Raw genomic sequence first — 19,390 nt, 5'->3', positions numbered from 1 at the left:
TGAGAAAATACTGAGAAGGGAATTATTTCAGTGAAGTAGGATACATCGTGTGTCCAGAAGTTAAACTTTTGAAATGAGAAGGAATAAATGCCATTTTGTTTGACAAGGTAACTATGTCAGACACAAATTATTATTCAAAGCTTAGTATTTTTATGTCTTGAAGCATGTCTGGAGGGGAACAAATACAACATTGAGCTGAGACCGTTTTTCCAGGTTTTCCTTTGTGATATCCAGGAACAACATCTTTAAAAAAAACAAATCACAAAATGACACTTCATTTATAAAGATAAGAATTAAGGTGGGACTGGAAAGCGAGACAGAGAGAAAGTGACATCAGGTGAACGGGTTGAGTTGTTTTTGGGTAAGTAAGTTTGAAGGCTAGGTCGGGATGGGAAGCTTCTGGAATAATGAAACAAATCATTTATACAGACACACAAAACAGAATATTAAAAAGGACACCGTGCACGTGCATCTCACTCTTCTTCATCCTGAAAGAAGGGACGAGGCATCCTGAGAGCTTTCCAGTGTTACCGGGTGCCTCTTAATTAATTAGGAGCATGGAGTGTCGAGTCCACCATTTTAATCACTGCTCTGAGCTTTAAAATAATTGGAGCTTCTAAGAAGGCAATTCAAAAGAGGGAAGCTCCTTCCAAAAAAAAAAAAAATCCCTTTTGAAGGAAGTAGTTAAAAGGCGCGGGCTCTGGACAGAGACGAGCCCATTTCTAAGGCTTGTCTTTGAAACTAATGAATCACGGTATATCATGGCCTTGCAGCCGCGAGGGCAACAAGGTACAAAGGCTAGAGTTAACCTCAGTGCATCATTCTCCTGGATGTAAAGTGTGTGTGTGTGTGTGTGTGTGTGTGTGTGTGTGTGTGTGTGTGTGTGTGTGTGTTTTTGCTGATGAGAGTGTATGCTTGTCTGCAGAAGAGAGAGAATAAATGAGCATTGGCACAAGCATGCAGTATATCCAGGTTGTATGGGAGTATATCAGTTCATGATGGTTAGTGAGTGGACCGGGCTGTCTCGGCCCTCTCCACAATTACACACCTGCCAATGACTCATTCTCCCACTATCTAACTGACCATGCGGGTCTACGGACAGTTATTTGGGCCATTAGGTCACTGGAGAAGCTCATTACGCCCTGCCAGGGGATACAGATGCGTGCTTCAGATAAGATAATCAAGAGCATGGCTCTAATATAATGTCATGTCCACATTGATAACGGGAGAATAACAGGAAGACGACATATCTCAAGCTTTAATTCCTTAGTGTACGGAGACTTCAAATCACCAGTTTTATCTTCATCTCTTCCCCTTCCTTAAAAACCTTGTGCTCCCCCCCTTTGTCATGCTGTGTTCTTCTTTATCCACGTGTTCTCACTCCAGCTCTACAACGAAGGGACGCTGGGATAGCTACTTACAATGGGAACAAAGTAATTCATGGGATTTTAACAAGATGATTTCATTCTGATTCAGTTATTCATGTGTTGCTCAAGAAGAATGGCAATTATTGGGATTCAATTATGTGCTAAAAATTGTTTAAAAAGTAAACTACCATGAAAATATTGAATGCTTTGTACTTTGAATTAGTGTCATGTTTTAGAAATGTTTGCAATATATATGGTATAACAGTTATGGGAAGTGCTGTCTTAGTGTAAGAAATATCTAAAACTGAAATCCATTTTGAAACACAATCCAGTCTCGGGGCGGGAACTACCTTAGGGACAACCAGTCATGTCAACTCCAATTAAATCAACTAACTCTGGCTAAACGTTATTCTATTGGTTGAGCATCATGTCAATCAATACAAAGGTTCACCTCTAAGGAACGAGGGCAAAGCCAAGAAAAGAAGCAGTCATTACAGACATTCAAATCTGTAATAAACACATTTTAAACTGTAAGCACTGAGGCCCAGACTTGGGGAAGGATTTGATACACTCGTTGTTTCACTCCTGGCTTAATGACAAGAGCAAGGATTGGATACACATGGGTCACACATTGGGTTTGCCGTTCCTTAAACAATCTGTGTGTGGCTCAGCAGCCGAGGGCAATAACTCTACAAAAGGAGGTCACGAGAGATGGGGGTTTTTTTTTTTCCAGAAAGGGTTGGTTATTTGTGCGGCGTCTTCAGCCTTCTGTTTGTCCAGCTTCCCAGGAGAGGCTGTTTCCTGCCCATATTTCCAGCGAGACATGAGCATGTCTTCATTGAGAGATGCAACAGGTCACAGACCAGAAGCAGTCAAGCCTGAGGTATGGAGTTAAATAACATCCCTTAAAACCCAATACGTAAACTGGGACAAATTGCGTCTGGATCCTGTCCAGGCTGAATTTTATTGTTCTACCAAACACCAGAGAGATAGAAGAACATTGCGGCCAGGCCTTTCTCTCAGGAAACCTATCCTCTGCATGCCCTCTCTCCGGGGGAAAAGGGCCAGATTAAAGTGTGTGTATCTGTCCGTTTGTCCCGCAGCACAACAGGCTCCAAAAGATGGATAGCCAAACCTCCAGGCCCCTTATGCTTAAGGCTAAACAACATGATGAACATGGAGAAACACCAAGTGCAGGCAAGCGGGAACATCCTCCTCCCAGCTGACGAGCCCCAGGCCTCCTTTCAGCGATCAAGCAGTCCATTAAAAAAGAAACACGGATGGAGAGCATGCTGATTGCTCAGCTTGGGACTCATCTTTATGTGCCTGGAGGCCTCACATTCAAAGCCACAAAGCAGCAAGAGTTGCTAGAACAGCTTGGCCAGAAATGGTTCCATGCCCAGTGGCTTTACCTCCACAACTGGTCTAGATGTGCAAAAGCTTCAGGGATTCTCTCACGGGTTCAGGAGTCTTTTAATAAAGAACCTTAACCTTCAGGTAATAAAGAACAAAAAGGTGCTATTTCACAAAAGGTGCCATGTTTGACGCCTCTGTTTAATCATCGATTAACTAAATTGATCCGAGAAGATGAGATGCGACCAGGGATCAGACTCAATGAAGCAGATGGGATAACTTGATCGACAATTTTGAACGCTGCAAATCTAAGAGAGCATGAGCAATACTGCCGACCTAACACTGCTTCTAGGTTCATTTTAAGTAAAGGTTTCACCAGCTGGATTTGCATCAGTACCTGAAAGCATCATTATTACTACCTGTCATGGGTTAAAAGCTGAACTTACTATACCTGCAGGATGCTTTAAGAGCCACCTGGGGTTCAACCTGGTAGTTTTATATGCCACTTTTTACGGTATGGTTAGAGAACTGCATTTTGATCACATTCCTCATCTCCTGACACAACATTTTAAGATTTACATGTTTGGCATTGAACATTTGATTTAAACTACTCATTAAAGAAAGGTTGGGATATCAGCATGCACTTAAGTGCTTTATTCAATATTTCCTGCTTGAATGATTATCCATCTGTAAGCACAGATGTACTGTAGCTAATGATCACATATACAGTGCTAACACAAATACTGGTAGCTTGATGTTGATCATGTAAAGCGTTAGGATGACAGAAGAGAACTAATCAATATTCTTTGGAATTTAAAAGATAAGGCAATACATAGTACAGTAAAATGTAGAGAGGGCCTTGATCTTTCAGGCAGACATCTTTTTAACCATCAGTTGGCGCTCCAGTTCGCATGGTTGACATGTTGCTCCAGGCAGTGTGCGCCCTTTCCATATCGCCAACAGGCTGCTTTCAAAGGGATCCGGAAATGTAGGAATATGCGACGCCTATGTCTCCCGCTTCCGCAGTCCAAAGAGCCAAATGCCAAAGAGCAGACGCACCACACACAGCTCCATATTGGCTCGAAAACGCACTCGCATTTTACTATCAACAATCGTTTTTATCATGTTCCAGGCTTTCTAAATGTCATCGGTGCCACTGACATTACACAGCTCACCCACAGAGTAAGAACAGAAATCAAAAACAGCATACATAGACACATTTTTTTGATATATCTGGACATGCCACAGGGGAGTATGATATAATGTCATTATACACAAATATCATGAGCAGAAATAAATACAATATGAAGTCAATAGTTCACGACTTCCTCTGAGAGTACTTGTCTGTTATAATCACTGATTTATCATAAATGGACTGATGGTATTTGACAGCTCAGCATGGCGCTGGTCTCAAATGGATTTGAATATCTGAATACTTTGTAAGAATATGAATAAAACTGACTGATATTTGCTGCTTGGTATTTAAGCATCACATCAAAATGGGTGTAAAAAGTCACAGATGGTAACTTAAAAAAAAACGCTTGTTCAATGTGAAGTTCATTGAGGACAAATGTAATTAATTGTAAGCTATTGTTGGCCTTTTTCTAGGAAGAAGTTTGGTTTATTGGGCCAACAGCTGAAGGTTAAACATAACACCTTCAAATGTTAAAGCTATAACCTTCACAGTAAGTCAGTCACCAAGCCAAAGCAACATATTACAGAGACTTAAGAGCTGTGTTTTAAACAGTTAGGCTTTATCTGTAGTTTCTTTCTGGCTTTAGTTCAGCCATTTAATACATTGAGTTAAATAAGGATGACTTAGGTTTTGCAATAAATAATTTCAAGCAGTTTGTGATCAACTTTTCATGCACCCCAACCTCTCCCACTCTCCCCGTTACAGTGCAGGGGTGATGTGAGTTCAGACACACGTTGAGCATGTTCACCTCTCACTACAACAGAAATGATCGCGTTCAGCTGTGCAGTACACCGCGCTTGTGTTTGGTTGCCGGCGCTATTTATTAACAAAGACCTGAGAAAACAAAAATAAATCCGGGGGTTTAAATCAAATCATTTTATTCTGGACCACATTTCCCCCCCCCCCCCCACCCTCCCTCCTGTATTGATGCCGGCTGTGTTTGAACAACTGGATTTCATCAGCGGCATGCAGCCAATCTGCCAGCAACCTCAGACAAAAAGTCCTCACTTAATGTCAGCACAGCAGGTTCGGTTCTGGCTCTGGTGCAATGATCCGCAGAGCAAACTCGCCCAATAAAGCACATCCTCTTCAAATCCACGTCCTATTTGCCGTTCTACTTGTCAAACACGCACGGCATAAAGTAGCTTCTATTTAGATTTTTTTTTTAAGTAGTATTTTGACTTATCACAGGAGTGTGTGAGAATCCGCAGACGATGAAAATGCAGCCCTTTGCCAGTATTTAAACCGTGTTATCCAGATTTGCTGGAAGTGTTGAGAGTAAACTCTGACAGATTGGTATTTGGAATGCACGGAGGTTTGTTTGAGTAAAAGTCTTTCCATCGCGCTCAAGCTCATTAGAAAGATCTAGATTGCACCTTTCCATCGTTTCCGTTTGTTCCTCTTGGCCCGGGGGTTTGAGCTCTACTGTGGACTTTACATTTAATGATGTTGGACAACGATGACAGCCACGCTGGGTGAGGATCATGTGGCCGTTGCATGGGAATGCAAGGTGTTTTTCCACCATGGCTGATCACAGGGGGAAAAAAGTTTGGTTCCCATTTCAAAATGAAATGTTTTTACTGCGAGAGAACGTAATTCCCGGCTATAAATGGGCTTGTTGAAAATTTGACAATCTGCAAGTCAGCTTTGCAAAATCCCCACCTGTGCAAAGCAGGAATGTTATTCGACAGAAAGACTGAGTGTGATTTCCCATGAAAATATTTTCAAAGTAGGTAAGCCATAAAATTGCGGTCGCTGGTGTTGAAAGCTTTGTCCCGCAGTCTGCAGGTGGAATTTACATATATTAAGTCTGGAAAACAAGTGAGATTAATGGCTGACTGTGACATAAAAACCCATCCGCTCTCTCTCTCTCTCTCTCTTTGCTCTGCTCTCCCTTTTTCTCTCTATCACACAGACAGCTCTGCTTGTTCCTGGTTGCTCATGTGTGGCAGCAGAGCTGGATGGAAAACATATTGCTCCATCAATCACGTCCCATTCTTCTCAGCAACACATTCGACTCGGAGCTCGTCTGAGACCAAGGCCACGTTCAGTCGGCTCTTGTGTGAAAATGCAAAGATGACAAACATTCCTCGCGAAACAGATCCAGAGCTCTGTCACGCTGCGCCTATTCCGATAACCTGATCTCTTTCAGATGATGTTCCCCCACCTTGCCAGTCCCTTGACTGACACTGTGTTGACAGTATCTTAATATACACAGAGAGGAGTGTGTGCTGTGTTCAAACAAAGCCTCCTTCTCCCCTGTGTTATGCCAACAGATCAAATGAAAAGATACGGGGAGAAGAAGGAGGAAGATGTCGGTTTTCATCAATGTCTGGCTGATGTATTCAGGAATCCCTGTCTTTCAAGTCTTTGTTTCAACACAGGAAAAAGACCAAAGCGCGATGAGCACTTGCCTTGCCCACAACAGCCGCATAAGAGAGGAAGGTTTCCTCCTCGTCTTTGCTTGGCTGGGTGACACACAACTTGGCTACAGCCCCAGTTGGTGCCCCTGGGCAGTGCATATGTCACCCATTTGTACTGCAAAAAGGCACTCCGTTTCAAACGAAGGCCAAGTATGAATGGAGGGAACACTTACTCGTTTTTCTCCAGAGCCAAGAGCAGCTGCTCACCTTCCGCTTCAATCAGGAGCTTCAGTGATGCAGGGTGACTCTGAAGAGAAAGCAGACAGGGAAAGGGATGAGAAACACTGGTTATGGAGTCAGGCAGACAGCATTTTGATTGAGGAAAGATGGCTCTCTGGTAGCAAGCATGGTTTAAATTTAATAAAACAAACGGAATGGGTGCTATGTGTGGGAATAAAATTAAAAACTGTTCTTAAAAAGCTTAATTACAATCCTGACGAAACTTTTGACTGAGCCACCCAGCGCTGTGAGAAGAAACGCGTGAAGGCTGTTTTCAATTGAGTGGTCGGAAATCCCTATGAAGCGAATTTGTATCTTAGAACAAGAGCTGAGAGGATTAGCGTTATGTTTCTATTCCATTTGACATTAATCCTGCAGAAAGGCACGAGTCTTCGCACCCCTGAGTTACAACACTGAGAGCGACCACGTGTCTCCGTTAGAGTCAGATGAAGTGGCACCAAGTCGTACATCACGTCTGTCAGCCGCTCCACGCACACGCTCGCACACATGTCAACACGTAACCTCTCTCCTGACATGTGCTGCGCTCTGACTCAGGCAAAGAAACGCAAAAAAAATAATCTTCTGTCTCACATTCTCTATCGCTCGGCAACCACGCACACAAACATATTTCACACACGTAGTTCAATCTGGGTCAAATGTGGCAAAGAGCGCCGCTCTGGGTTAAGTCATCCATCACCCCCGGGGAAGGAGAATGTCTAGTGGATCACAAGAGGATGTGGAAGCAGAACACTGAAGGTTTTAGGCAGTATCATTGCACAGACCATGTGAGACTACACTTCCTGCTCCTTTTTTGTTTAGACAGCAGTCTATGTGCACGCATTGTCCTCCCTCACACTGCAAAAGGATCATTTCTAACTTCAGGGAAAACATAGATAGTACACTGGATGTCTGGGCTTGTTATTAAGGGAGTAATCTATTCATATCAGCATTTAATTTCACCTTCATTATGATTGTTCTTTAATTCTCTGATCTGTTTTGTTTTGTGTTTTTTGGGTTAATAACAATCCCAGAGAAACCTTGTGGCGCCATGTCTGTTTGTTTAAAAGCAGAACAAATTAATTCACTAATGAATTGACTCAATAACACAACCTGGAGACTCAAGCTGTGTTTTTAAAGTCTTGCCTGGCAGCAATGTATTTTGTTTTTATAACATCTTGGATTATAACACCAAACAGAGCCAAGGATCCCAGATTTCAAACATTTCATTAATGTACCAGTTGGTTGTGTTTTCTGCTTTTTTATAAGATGCAGACATTGTGCAGCCATCTGTGCTTGAAGTGTAGTGAACACAGAGAGAATATCTCTGCCTGGCTGTGAGTGTCCGGCCGCCTTTTACCCTTTAACTGAGCTGACGCTCGGTCCTGACATGTGAGTGGGATTCATTACATTCAGATTCAGGTTTAAGAGCAGGATCTAAACACATTTAAGATATTTATTTGTGGCCAAAGATCAACCACCCCCCCCCCCCTCCTCCCCTCCTCCCTCCTGGTGAAAGAAGAAAGGTCTGGAGTGTCCAAATAAGATGCTTTCATGCTCTGGGGAACAGAGGAATCACCCTTATTGATTTTGATATTTTTTGTATACAGGTGGAAATTTTGACCTTATGGTGGCAGCAAATGTCATGAAAATACATGTTGACGTGATTGCACTGAACCAAAGATAAAGATCTAACCAAAACCATTAGGAATCATCTGCAGGGGGCCGTGAGTATCGATTCCAAATTTCACGACTCTATGCTCAGTAATGTCAAGCTGTCTGTAGGACCAGTGTAGGACAGACAACTGTAAGTCTAAGTAAAAAATATAGAAGAAAAAAAGAAATCTGTTCTTCACCTGGTATTGGAGCTGGCTGATCGGTTTCCAGTCTTTTCCAACAAGCTGAAGAGGCATTGTAGTCCCATAGTGTTTCTGCTTTGCTGTTGGTCTGTGTTGAACAGTCGTGCTCAAAAGATTCCCTGTGAAATGAAACGTAAACACCATGTGAGAATACACAGAAAACTTCAAAGTGTTTCTCCTTTATTCTAAATACTCTCAGTATCAGTAAAACCGCACCATCTTTGTGGACACAAACAAAGGGAACATTTTCTAAACTGATTTTACACAAACAGGGCTGATAATGAGTTCCAACCCGCTATTAAAGGCCTGAGCCTGGTGTCCATTAACAACATGAGAACACTGCCTAGTAATATTAAGTGTCACTTAAAACAAAATCACAGTACTTGTATTTGATGGCTTTTCTGTGTCACTGCAGACAAATAATGCGCTCTGAATGTTTTTGTGTTTCATGACTAACAATTATCTACGCCGACAAAAGGCCGATATGTCCTTCCTGAACATATGTTCACCTCCTTTTTATAGGCTGTCAGTAGAATGGAGTCCGTATCCTCTGCCATTAAGACTATTGAATACAATAATCAGCACTCTCAGACATCATGCGATGACAACCGAAGCCCGTGGCGAGAGCGTACCCTCCCCCTCTGCCCCTGAAGCTGCATACATCTCCACAGTTCAGGAACGGAGAGCTTTGGGCATGGAACTGGGGTTGCTGCTGCTGCTGCTGCTGCTGCTGTGATAACTCCTAACACAGGGCAAGTGTCCAGGATGCCGAGCAGGGATTGGACGTAGCTTTGAGGCATTGTTCCCAGCATTCTTTTATCTCCTCTCTCCGTGTTCTGACAGGGTGTTAACTGAGCTCCCGAGTGGCTACAATTCTCAGAGCTCTGCTGTGTTGCCAGTCATTTAAGAATATATTTGTCCCTAAATCCAATTATGACGTGAACCGGCGTGCAGCTAGGAGTTGAAGTGGCAGAAAAACATCCACTATGCCAAAGAAACATACCACTTATAACTGAGACAGAAACTGCAATCTCTCTAAATAGTACATCATGAGCACACAGAGTCTGTATGCAATAGTGAGCCACTGGAGGACACCGCTAATAGTGTTCCTGCAGTAATCAGCTCCCCGCAGCGGAGAAGCTATTTCGAAGCTTGGGTCTCTAACTAAAGCAGCAGGGAGTGTTTGCACCATTTGTTTCAGTGCAAACATCCTAAATCAAATTCTTCCACTGATGCGCCGTCGAGCGTTTCCAAACAGCAGGGAAACAGATTTAGTTTAAGGGTGATGTCTGTGGACTTGTGACTAAGTTATGCGTGTGGTCTGATCATAATTGATGGTATGTTTTGAACTTGGAACTTTGTTATTTCTGAATTTTTTTAATCAAATTTCAAACGCATGTAAACACAAAACACACTCCAGGAGACGCAGATTGTTATTATTACCACTGGGAGATTCAAAGTTTTTCCTTCGTGGTTCACGTCACTGCTGTCTCTCGATGCATGACTCACCCAGTTAAATTGCTGAGTCTGCTTATTATCCCGGCATTAATAACCCAGGTCAGGCACAGCCCCGTCATACCCCGCCCCCCCCCAGCTGAGCTTTGTTCTGGTTCTCCTCTGAAGAAAACCACCACTCTGGAGTTGATCACAGAGACGCTCCAGCTGATAGCGGAGAGCCAGAGGTGACCAGCTCAGCCTGATGATGAGAAACAGGCTCCGGCAAGGAGCGAGGGAAGCGTCTTATTCTCATTAGTCCTAGAAAACCACACTGTCTGGGAGAGGTGGGCATGCTGAGTAAGGAAACGCATGACAACCTCTGTGAAAAGTACGGATGGATGAACACAAGATATGAGTGGAAAATAGAGAGACGTTTTGACAGAGAAAGGTCAAATCCAAATTATGGTATGAGGAAACAGACACACACACACACCCACACCCACCCACACACACACACACACAACGGCCTTTTCTGTGGTCCACATCAACTTTGAAGACGAGGTTCACAACCATACAGCGGTTGGGTCCCTGACTTCAAAGTCCACAAGTGAATGACCATTTTGTTAATGTGCCGTGCTATGAGGTTTGATTCCCGCTTATAAATGGCATTATATTAGTGGAAACAGTCTGCAGGCTCAGTTTTTCCCCCCCGTGCTTGGGAGAGACATTTGGTAAAGTTGGAGCGCAGTGTGGCTGCGGTGTGTAAATGGCTTTTGTTAGCTAGAATGTTATAAGAGCCACCAGAAGCATTAAGGGAGCGGTAAAAGTGGCACCAGAACCCAAAGCATTATTTATACGTTCAATAAAGGAGAGTGTAAACAGAAGTCTTAATAAAGCGGAGTTCTGGCCATGATCGGCTCACTTTATGCTCCAGCATACACAAGGAGAGTTTGTGCCATTTATATTGCCTCAATAAAGTAAATGGTAGGTGGGAGGATTGTGTGTCCGTGTGTGTGGAAACGTGACTGTGTGTGTGTTTGTTCTCGTGTGGGTGACTGAAATGTGATACAGACCTATGACTGTTTAAAGTAATTAATTGGGCTTTCCACAGCAGAATCTATGATGTACTCCCTATGTACAGCCATTGTTTGGTTGTTTTAGTGGCGTATCATGTTCACAAAAAGTGAACTAAGTGGTCCTCAGGTCAAAAGGTGTCTAAACTGATTGCAAGGTTCTTTAGGTCAGAGGTTCCCAACCGGTCTCCCAAAGGGGGCGCAAGTAAATCAGTGTTGCATGATGACGGACAAGATCATAAACACAAAGAAATCTGCGGAATATCAGAGACTTTAACCTCTTCAGGTCTAATACTACCATCATGAAACAATGTGTAAAAGGAAGACCTTTGATTGAACTCCTCACAGCTCACAGACATATGGAACTTGTGACGAAGGTGTAGGCATAAAGGGTCGCAAGAGAAAATGTGAGGAACCTGTGGTCTAGGTCAGGGGTTGGCTTTTTAGTTAGTGACCCCTGAAATCGCAATTGTTGCTCGTCATCACTGGTTGCATACGTCAGTGGGTTATGAGCAGATCAATAGTAATCAACAGTATTTTTTCCCTGTTTTATTTGAGACATGAAGAGACAATCTGCTCTATTCTTATCATCTTGCAACCACTGGGGGGGGGGGTTTGAGTTATCATAGCACACATTCACATACAGTACTCATTCTCATTCGGTTGAATGCAAGTCAAGAGATGCCAATGTTAAAATGGGCTAAATTTGGTTTAAAAATATACCTTTTGTTTTTTTAGACACCATGACTATATTTCATTGACTTCATATTCTGGCCTGTTTTTAACCTTGATATCTAGCAGTGTAGCCGGGTAAACTCAATCAGTGCTTGTCAAGGTAGATTACGGTCCCTGATGGTATTTCACAGTCAATCTTCTCCTGATTTTATCAGCGCTCCAAAATGAATGCATTCTCCACAGCCTACGAGCTGCTCGTCCAAAGGGAACACATGACCTTCCTCAGTTCTTTCGCAGATGTCAAGACGTCCTTTCTTACTGCCCTTTCTCAACTACAGCCCTTCTTCCCCACCACCACCTCTGTGTTCCACTAAAATAAATCAACAACTGTTCGGCTTTATTAAACCCCAGAGACTGCTTTTCTCGCAAATCAACTGCAACTCCTTGACAGGCAACCATGAAATAATATATTCAGAACAATCTTTGCTTCTCCGTCACAAATGTGCGTACGATCCTTTTCATGTGCACACTTGATGAGGCCGTACCTCCCTCCTCCCCCACATGAGCACAGGTCCTCGCTGAGATGGGATACATCAGGCACACATCAATAAATAGCACTCCTAATCACAGTCACCCTTGCCTGATGGCTGGCGGAGGAAGAGAACTCAAGGACACACTCCAAAGTCATTTTGACAGCAATTCTCTCCGATCTTGAGAATGTGTCATAAAATAAAAATCAACGACTTTGGCAGCTTGAATGACACTCTTTCTCAACAAAATCCCCAGAATGGTGCAAAAACAAATGCGGAGGAGTCACACTTGAGATGATTCCAGCATTGTTTGACATGGGTGGACACTGTTTAGTTAAGAATCAAACCTCTAGAAGGAAATGGGGCTTAAAACCAGAGCATGTAGAATTAATTAGGGCAGAGCGATGAGATAAAATTGGCCTGTTTCAAGGAGAACTATGACACAACAAAGACAAAAAAGGTATTTAAAAAAGAAAACCTGCCTCTTTCCCTAGTTCCATATGGAAATGTACTCTTGATAAAAGCCAATATAATAAAATAATCACTTCTTCTCCATCAAGAGCATGTATCCACTGCCATCTTTATCCAGAGTGTGTGTATGTCTTTAATCAGAGCACTGACTGGATTGGGAACATGATCCAGCAAAGTTTCTGAGCCAAACGTTGGTTCTGACATCAGCCCATGGGGGGGGGGCAGGGTGGGGGGGACTTGGGTAATGTTTATGGCTATTGTTCATTTAATAATAAGTGATTGACAGGCATACCACAAACTCATTCCATCCCCAATCAGAGTGGGCGAATTATGCTAATTCCAACAGAATGGTGATTGGGAATAGAATGATGAATGATACATTGGGAAGAAGCAGACGCTCTTTCATTAATTACCTTGGAGACAAAAGCAATGATCTACGCTTCCTTTCCTTATCTCTTTCTCGGCTTCATCATCAAGCCTGTGACAAATCATTATTGTCATTATTGACTGCTAGTAATCCTTTTTTTATTATTATTAATCAAGGAATCATTTATTCTATAAAATGTCAAAAGAATAGTGAAAAATATCAAGTTCCAAGATCCCCAGACATCTTAAAATTGCTTGTTTAATCAACGAACTGTCCCAAACCCAAACATAATACATTTCAATGTATTATTTCAGAAGCAATTAGTAAAGTAATTGATGAGTTGAGTCATAGAGAATTAATCATTTTTAAAGAAAAAAAAGGCCCAAATTTCACTGGTCTCAAAGTGGAGCATACTTAAAAAGAATATTCTTGGGACATCACCTGGGACTCTAGGAACTTGTGATTAGCATGTATCACTATTTTCGGACATTTTATAGACTTTAAAATAGACTTGGAGAAAAGTATTATTACTCTGAGCCCTTAACGATATAAAACAAAGAAAAGCATCACATCTTCTTATAGGGGAAGCAGGATTTAATGTTTCACTTAGTCAACTAATCTTCACTTTGCTCCCTGCTTTTGTTCTTGACGGTTCGTGGGGATTACAGAGCAGAGGTGAAGAGTGCCAGGTAATCTTGGCTGGACTCCACAGTAAACATCTGACCCATTTGGGGGGACATTTTGTCAACACCCCGAGGGTTGCATTAGGAAACGTAGAACCCTGTAGGTGACATCATGGTAATAGGAATCTGGAACAAACTGGAGTGAGGGTCTCCTTAAATCAAATCTAATAAGGTAGCAGTGTGTCAAAAGTCACAGCAATGAGAGTTGTTAATGGTTGAATTTATAGGTGGGCGATTTTCTTTTTAAAGCATATTTAGGGTCATAATCAAGCCGTTTAACACTGGGCTCCCTCTACTGGTAAATAGCTCTTTTGTGTGTTCTCTCTCTTCCTGTGTCTCTACCCCCACCTTGTACACTGAATTCATTTACTGTCACACTAGCATGATGTCAGCAAATAATTACTCAATGGGAAATAGATGGTCCTGCAGCAAAAAACTTCCCCTTGGCTCAGCAGGAGGTTAATGTCGTCCGAGGAACCGGTGCCGTTGCGCCCCCAGCGGGTGACACTGTTGCGCTTCCCCTGCTGTGAGGGCTGTGCTTGCTGCCTGGCATGGAGCCGGTGTGCCTTAGCAACAAAGGTCAGAGTCACAGAGAGCTTCTGGAGCAGAGCTGTGTGAAAGCTTGTTAATATGGTCCCTATGACGGAGTTAATTTACAGCGCCCTGGAACTCCTCTCGTGTCATGGGAAGCACATGTCTGGCGCACAATCAAAGCACTAAAAAACTAATAAACAAAACCTCATCAACAGCAGAAAGACAGAAAGACAGAAAGAAAAAGAGGGGGGCAGTGGGTATATCATCATACAGTACATCCTCAAGCCATTGTACAGTGTGCTGTGGCAACCATCTTATTACGTCAGTGGAGACAGTGTCTTTAAAGAAAACCACAGACAAATATCAGTGTGAAAGTGATACAGCTCTGACACAGTTATACGATTTATATATTAGTTATGCGACACTAATTTTGATATTTAAATTCTATTCATTTAAGTCATACAGCAAGCAATATTTATATGATTGTAAATTAAATATCTTTGGGTTTTTGACTCGTGGTCAGACAAAACAAACAATTGTAAGCTTGAGCTCTGGATGTTATAATATAAAATCAGGAACTGCTATTTTCACTGGGTCTTTAAAAAATAACCAACCCAAACATTTAACAATCTTCTACGACTTTAAACTTTCGTCTACATGTAGCTATTCAATGTGCTGCGTCCTCTGCTTCACTTAAAAATACATCACAGGTCTGCCTGTGGAACATAACTCAGACAGACAAAGCAACTGGCTGCAGCAAAAAATTTTGGGCCAATTTGTTAGAATCCTACCAAGGTAGGAGGTGACCTGTCTTGTTCCTGGTTGTCCCTTCACATTGAGGAATAGGGAGGTGAAATATGGGCGGATGCTGTATGTCAAGCTGGATAATAGATGATCTAAAACATAAAATTCTCTGTTTCAAATCTCAGTGGAAGACAATGACGGGGCATTCATATGGAAACTAGTCAAACTGGGGAATGTTTCAAGGAATGTTTCCTTGTTTCTCAAGGCTACTTGTTCATTCAGCAAAAATTAAGGCTCCACTTATCAATATTGGATAAACTACGCAATCCCGTTCACAGTTACATTACATTATAGGTCCTTTAGCTGACACTCTTATCCAGAGCGACTTACAGGGACAGTCTCCCTGGAGCAATTGGGGGCTAAGTACCTTGCTCAGGTACAATGGTGGCAGCCCTGGTATTGAGCTCATGGCTTTCTGGTTTTGGAAGGCGTACCACCAGACCACTAGGCCATCACCACCAGTAAAAGATGTAGATTTAACGTTAGCTGTCTACTCAACAGCTAACTGCTTAGTGCCGAATGACAAAGTAAACAACTAAGATAGCTAACTTCAAGCTAACAAAGGTAGAGCAAACTAGCAAACTTTGAGTCAAGTCAAATATTAAATTGAAAATATTTGTCTAAAGAGCAAGCTATTTTTCTCAGGAGTTTGTGGAGACTAAACCAGAACTAAAAAGAGAGTAAATGCCTGATTTACATTCGTCAGGTAGACAGAAACACAACTTCAAATTAATAATGTTGCTCTGTGTCTGCTGGAGCATACGCAACTGTTTGCTAACATGTTAGCCATAACAACTTTAAATGATGAAAGGCTAATGGACCTTTCTTTTTCTTTTCTTTTTAAAGCAAAAGTTTGACTTGTCATGGCAGAAAAAGCACAGGTGGAACCACACCCGTGGAGGGTATGACTAATTAGCAATGGCTCAGTTATATTAAGTGTCCTAGTATGCCATTCCAGTGAACCGGCATACCGAACATTGAAACCCTGGATGCTAATCTAAATAGTATGCAGTTGTTAATTCTTCTGACATGATATATAGCATGTGTTATTCATTATGCTTCACCTAAAATTGCTGCAAAACAGAATATAAGAACTAACCAGAACAGACTTATAAACACTGATGGGGTGGAACCTGAACTAACCCAGATAGATTCGACACCGACAAGCGATATCTGAGCCAACTGGGCTTTCTGACGAGACGGGAAGACGCTCGGGGAGAGCTGTGCTGAGCACAACTTTGACCTGGCTGGGTGTGAAAGTCCATTGAGAAAGTCCAGAGCCAGCATCAGGTTTCAGCTTGTGTGTTAAGCTTTTGTTGGGGGGGGGGGGGGGGGGTCATATGAGTCCAAAGCAGCTTCGAAGAAATTAATGCAACACATGTAGGGTTAGGCCACATGAGCAACGTCCCCCCTTCCTATATAAATATCCCCACTGCGGAACAGCAACTGGTTGATCAATCTTTCTTAATGCACAACCACACATCAGCCAAGTCTTCTTACTGGATTCCTGGGTCCAAACTATCCTGAACAACTCATCTGGAAGATCTGAATCCATTCAGACTGAAAAGATACTAAATGCCTTTGACTGGCTCAGACATGCGATGGGTCACCTCATTGTGATAATGTCTCTCTGGGGGAGGACACGGTTTGCTGAAGGAATGTATTACTACAGTCCAAAAATATATTCTCAGCTCAACTTTCATTTGTCTGAGCGTGCAGCACGCAAGCTGCATGCAGCGCTCGAGGCAGACAGAGTCATGTTGGTTGAAGCAGTACAGCTGGCTAGTAAATACTGGCTGACACTAAAGTGTGTCAACCATCGGAGGCAATCATTCACAAGTGATCCCTGGCTAGGACAGAAACATGCACAAGACAGACAGGGTGAGGAGAACCGACAAGAAAGCTCTAGGGGCGGTGTCGTGAAATATGTATGCAAACATGACGTTGCATGGAGCTGAACTGCTCCATCTTTTCTTAGCAGCCTCAAATTCCTGAAAGAAAAGACAAAAGTCTGAACAGCCTGTAGACATAGTAGAGACTCATAAAAGGGAGCGCTAATTATTCCCACTCATTATGCTTTAACGTGAAGTAAGCTGCGACTCATTATTTTCATTAATCGAACAATCATTTTGTCTATAATTGGTCTAGAAAATGTGAGAAATTCCCCTCACGAGTTCTGAAAGCCCAAGGTGACATCTTCGAACTGCTTGTTTGTCCCACCAGCAGCCCAAAACATGTTCAGTTTGAATTTATATTTAAATAGAAGGCTCAACAATAAGGCTTGCACGTCGGGTAAATAAATCTAGCAACTGACTTGCCCTATCAAAGATAATTTAACAGAACAGGTTTTTTCCACAGCTGATAAAGGAAGTAACTAAGGAGTGAGCAATCATGTTTCCTTCTCATCACTGTTGAGAGTTGCACATGCACAGTACTGACTGTAACTTTAGCCTTGTTGTTATTTGATAACTGCTAATAAATGAAACAATTTGTATAGTGCCAAGTATTTGCCCGGTTAAAAAAACATTACCGGTAACCCCTGAAATGATTAATGAATTTTGAAAAATGTTGCTGATTAAGTTCTTAAACATCGGCTGATTGTTTCATCACTTACACAAAGTTAGGCATCGCCCTGCACACCATTTGATTTTCCTGTGCACTCGTTCACATTGTTCCTCCGTCCATTTATCTCAATCAGCCCGAATTACCCATAAGCAAGTTAATATCCTGCCAATACAGATGGGCTCAGACTTTCCCAGCCACACACACACAAGTGAACTGGCGATGATGATGTTTAACGAGTCTGAACCCACAAAAACGAACCCATCAAGGCCAACCGCCTGATGACGACAAACTGTTGATGAATAAATTAACAACTTCCCCTCGCTTTGATCCCAGTTTTACACATTTGCCCTTGCTGGTAATTAATTCCCAGGATCCCACAGTGAGTGTCGTGACAAGCAGCGTGTTCAGATGTGAAAGTTTTCTGTAGGAGCCAACGCTCAGGCTGTTGCTTGAGCTGTTGCACATCGCCTACTGTGTGTAGCGTCCTTGTTGAATCTCACCTTTAGGGCATGGGACACGTGGCTGAGATATCATGAGCCACATGCCAAAGAGTCTCAATAACAGTATGAGACAAACACACACTGCTGCTCATTTGGACACTTCCCCAAGTGCTTCCAAGAAGCTATTTTTCATGTGTTGCTGGGATGTCATAAACATAATAAAACAATACAATTTACAGGTTTCTAAAAAAAAAAGCTACTTGACTTCTTAAGTTCAAACCAACATTGTGACTTTTATTTTATGTTTGCAACTAAAATAAGCCTGGAATTCGTCCATAATTGAAAATCTGAAGTATGCTTAAAGCTCCAGCAGAATGCCTCAAGTACTACCCCTGATTACCAAAGAGAGTTTCAGCATCATCAATTATACAGCGTTTCCTCTCCTCTGAGGAGCACACACTGAATGGACTGCGAGCTAAGAAAAAAATGATGTTCTGCTTTTCACACAGAGATCTATTGGAGAGAATGAGAGAAAGCCATGAATTTAGAAAGCTTGTTTACACTGGGGATGTTTGATTCTGCCCAAAACATGTGTTATAGATCTGTAAATCTGCTGTACTAACAAAGGCTTTCATAAAACATAATGTACCAAAAACATCCAAAGGGGAGATAGGGATGAAGAATATAATCTAATGACAAATGCAGACAGGTTCAAGATATACATAAAAGCTTTTTCTTCATGTTTGCAGTTGAAAACACTGTCATTATTTTAAATGTGACATTCCCAAAGTAATACATCCATTTAAAAACAATCAATGCATTACTTTTGCGCATAGATCTTTGACAGCCTATAATAGGAAAAGCAAAATACACCTTCACGTCTTCTGCGCCTCTTACCTTCTGCAGATGTGGAGAGCACAGTGTCACACACCGCGAAAGAGACAGATAAAGCCTGAAGTGCTGTCAAAATAACAAACTTCAGACTGTGGCTCCTGAGCTTCATGATGCCCGGCTGGAGCGTGGACGGCACTGGCCAACTGTTTCAGTGCAGCGCAACCATCATACAATCCAACAACAGCTGATGTGCAAGAGCAACACCCACCCCCCCCCCCCCCCCCCAAAAAAAAAAGAAAAGATATAATGACTTCCTGAAATATGATCAAGTATATGAGAGGTGCCTTAGGAAATCCCGAGGACAGCTGATTGCACTTTCCCCATTCACGTCCACGCTCAAAAGCTGCCTCGCGCAAAAAAAGTGAGTGATTTGAAGAGCGAGCGGTGAAAACTAAGAAACACACGCGCCGCTGCTGTCTCAGTCGCCCACTGGAATGACATCAATTCCAGGGCAATTACTGGCGAGAAGTGTTGTCTTATGAGTGGGGACCATGTGCTTCATGA

General features: G+C 42.4%; 1 protein-coding gene across 1 annotated transcript in view; it reads right to left on the bottom strand.

The window, feature by feature from the left end:
* The window catches only part of adam12a (ADAM metallopeptidase domain 12a), a 66,960-nt gene extending 47,896 nt beyond the window's left edge, over nucleotides 1–19,064 (bottom strand). Inside the window, exons 1-3 of the mRNA XM_029457218.1 lie at nucleotides 18,890–19,064; nucleotides 8,411–8,532; nucleotides 6,512–6,585 (exon numbers count right to left, since the gene is read on the bottom strand). Of these exons, the coding sequence (XP_029313078.1) occupies nucleotides 6,512–6,585; nucleotides 8,411–8,532; nucleotides 18,890–18,995 (302 nt within the window). The 5' untranslated portion in view covers nucleotides 18,996–19,064. The remainder of the gene's footprint in view (nucleotides 1–6,511; nucleotides 6,586–8,410; nucleotides 8,533–18,889) is intronic.
* Between the last annotated feature and the right edge of the window lie 326 nt (nucleotides 19,065–19,390).

The sequence above is a fragment of the Cottoperca gobio genome, chromosome 19, assembly GCF_900634415.1.
Source record: "Cottoperca gobio chromosome 19, fCotGob3.1, whole genome shotgun sequence".
Taxonomy (NCBI): domain Eukaryota; kingdom Metazoa; phylum Chordata; class Actinopteri; order Perciformes; family Bovichtidae; genus Cottoperca; species Cottoperca gobio.
This window is presented reverse-complemented; position numbering and strand designations above follow the sequence as displayed.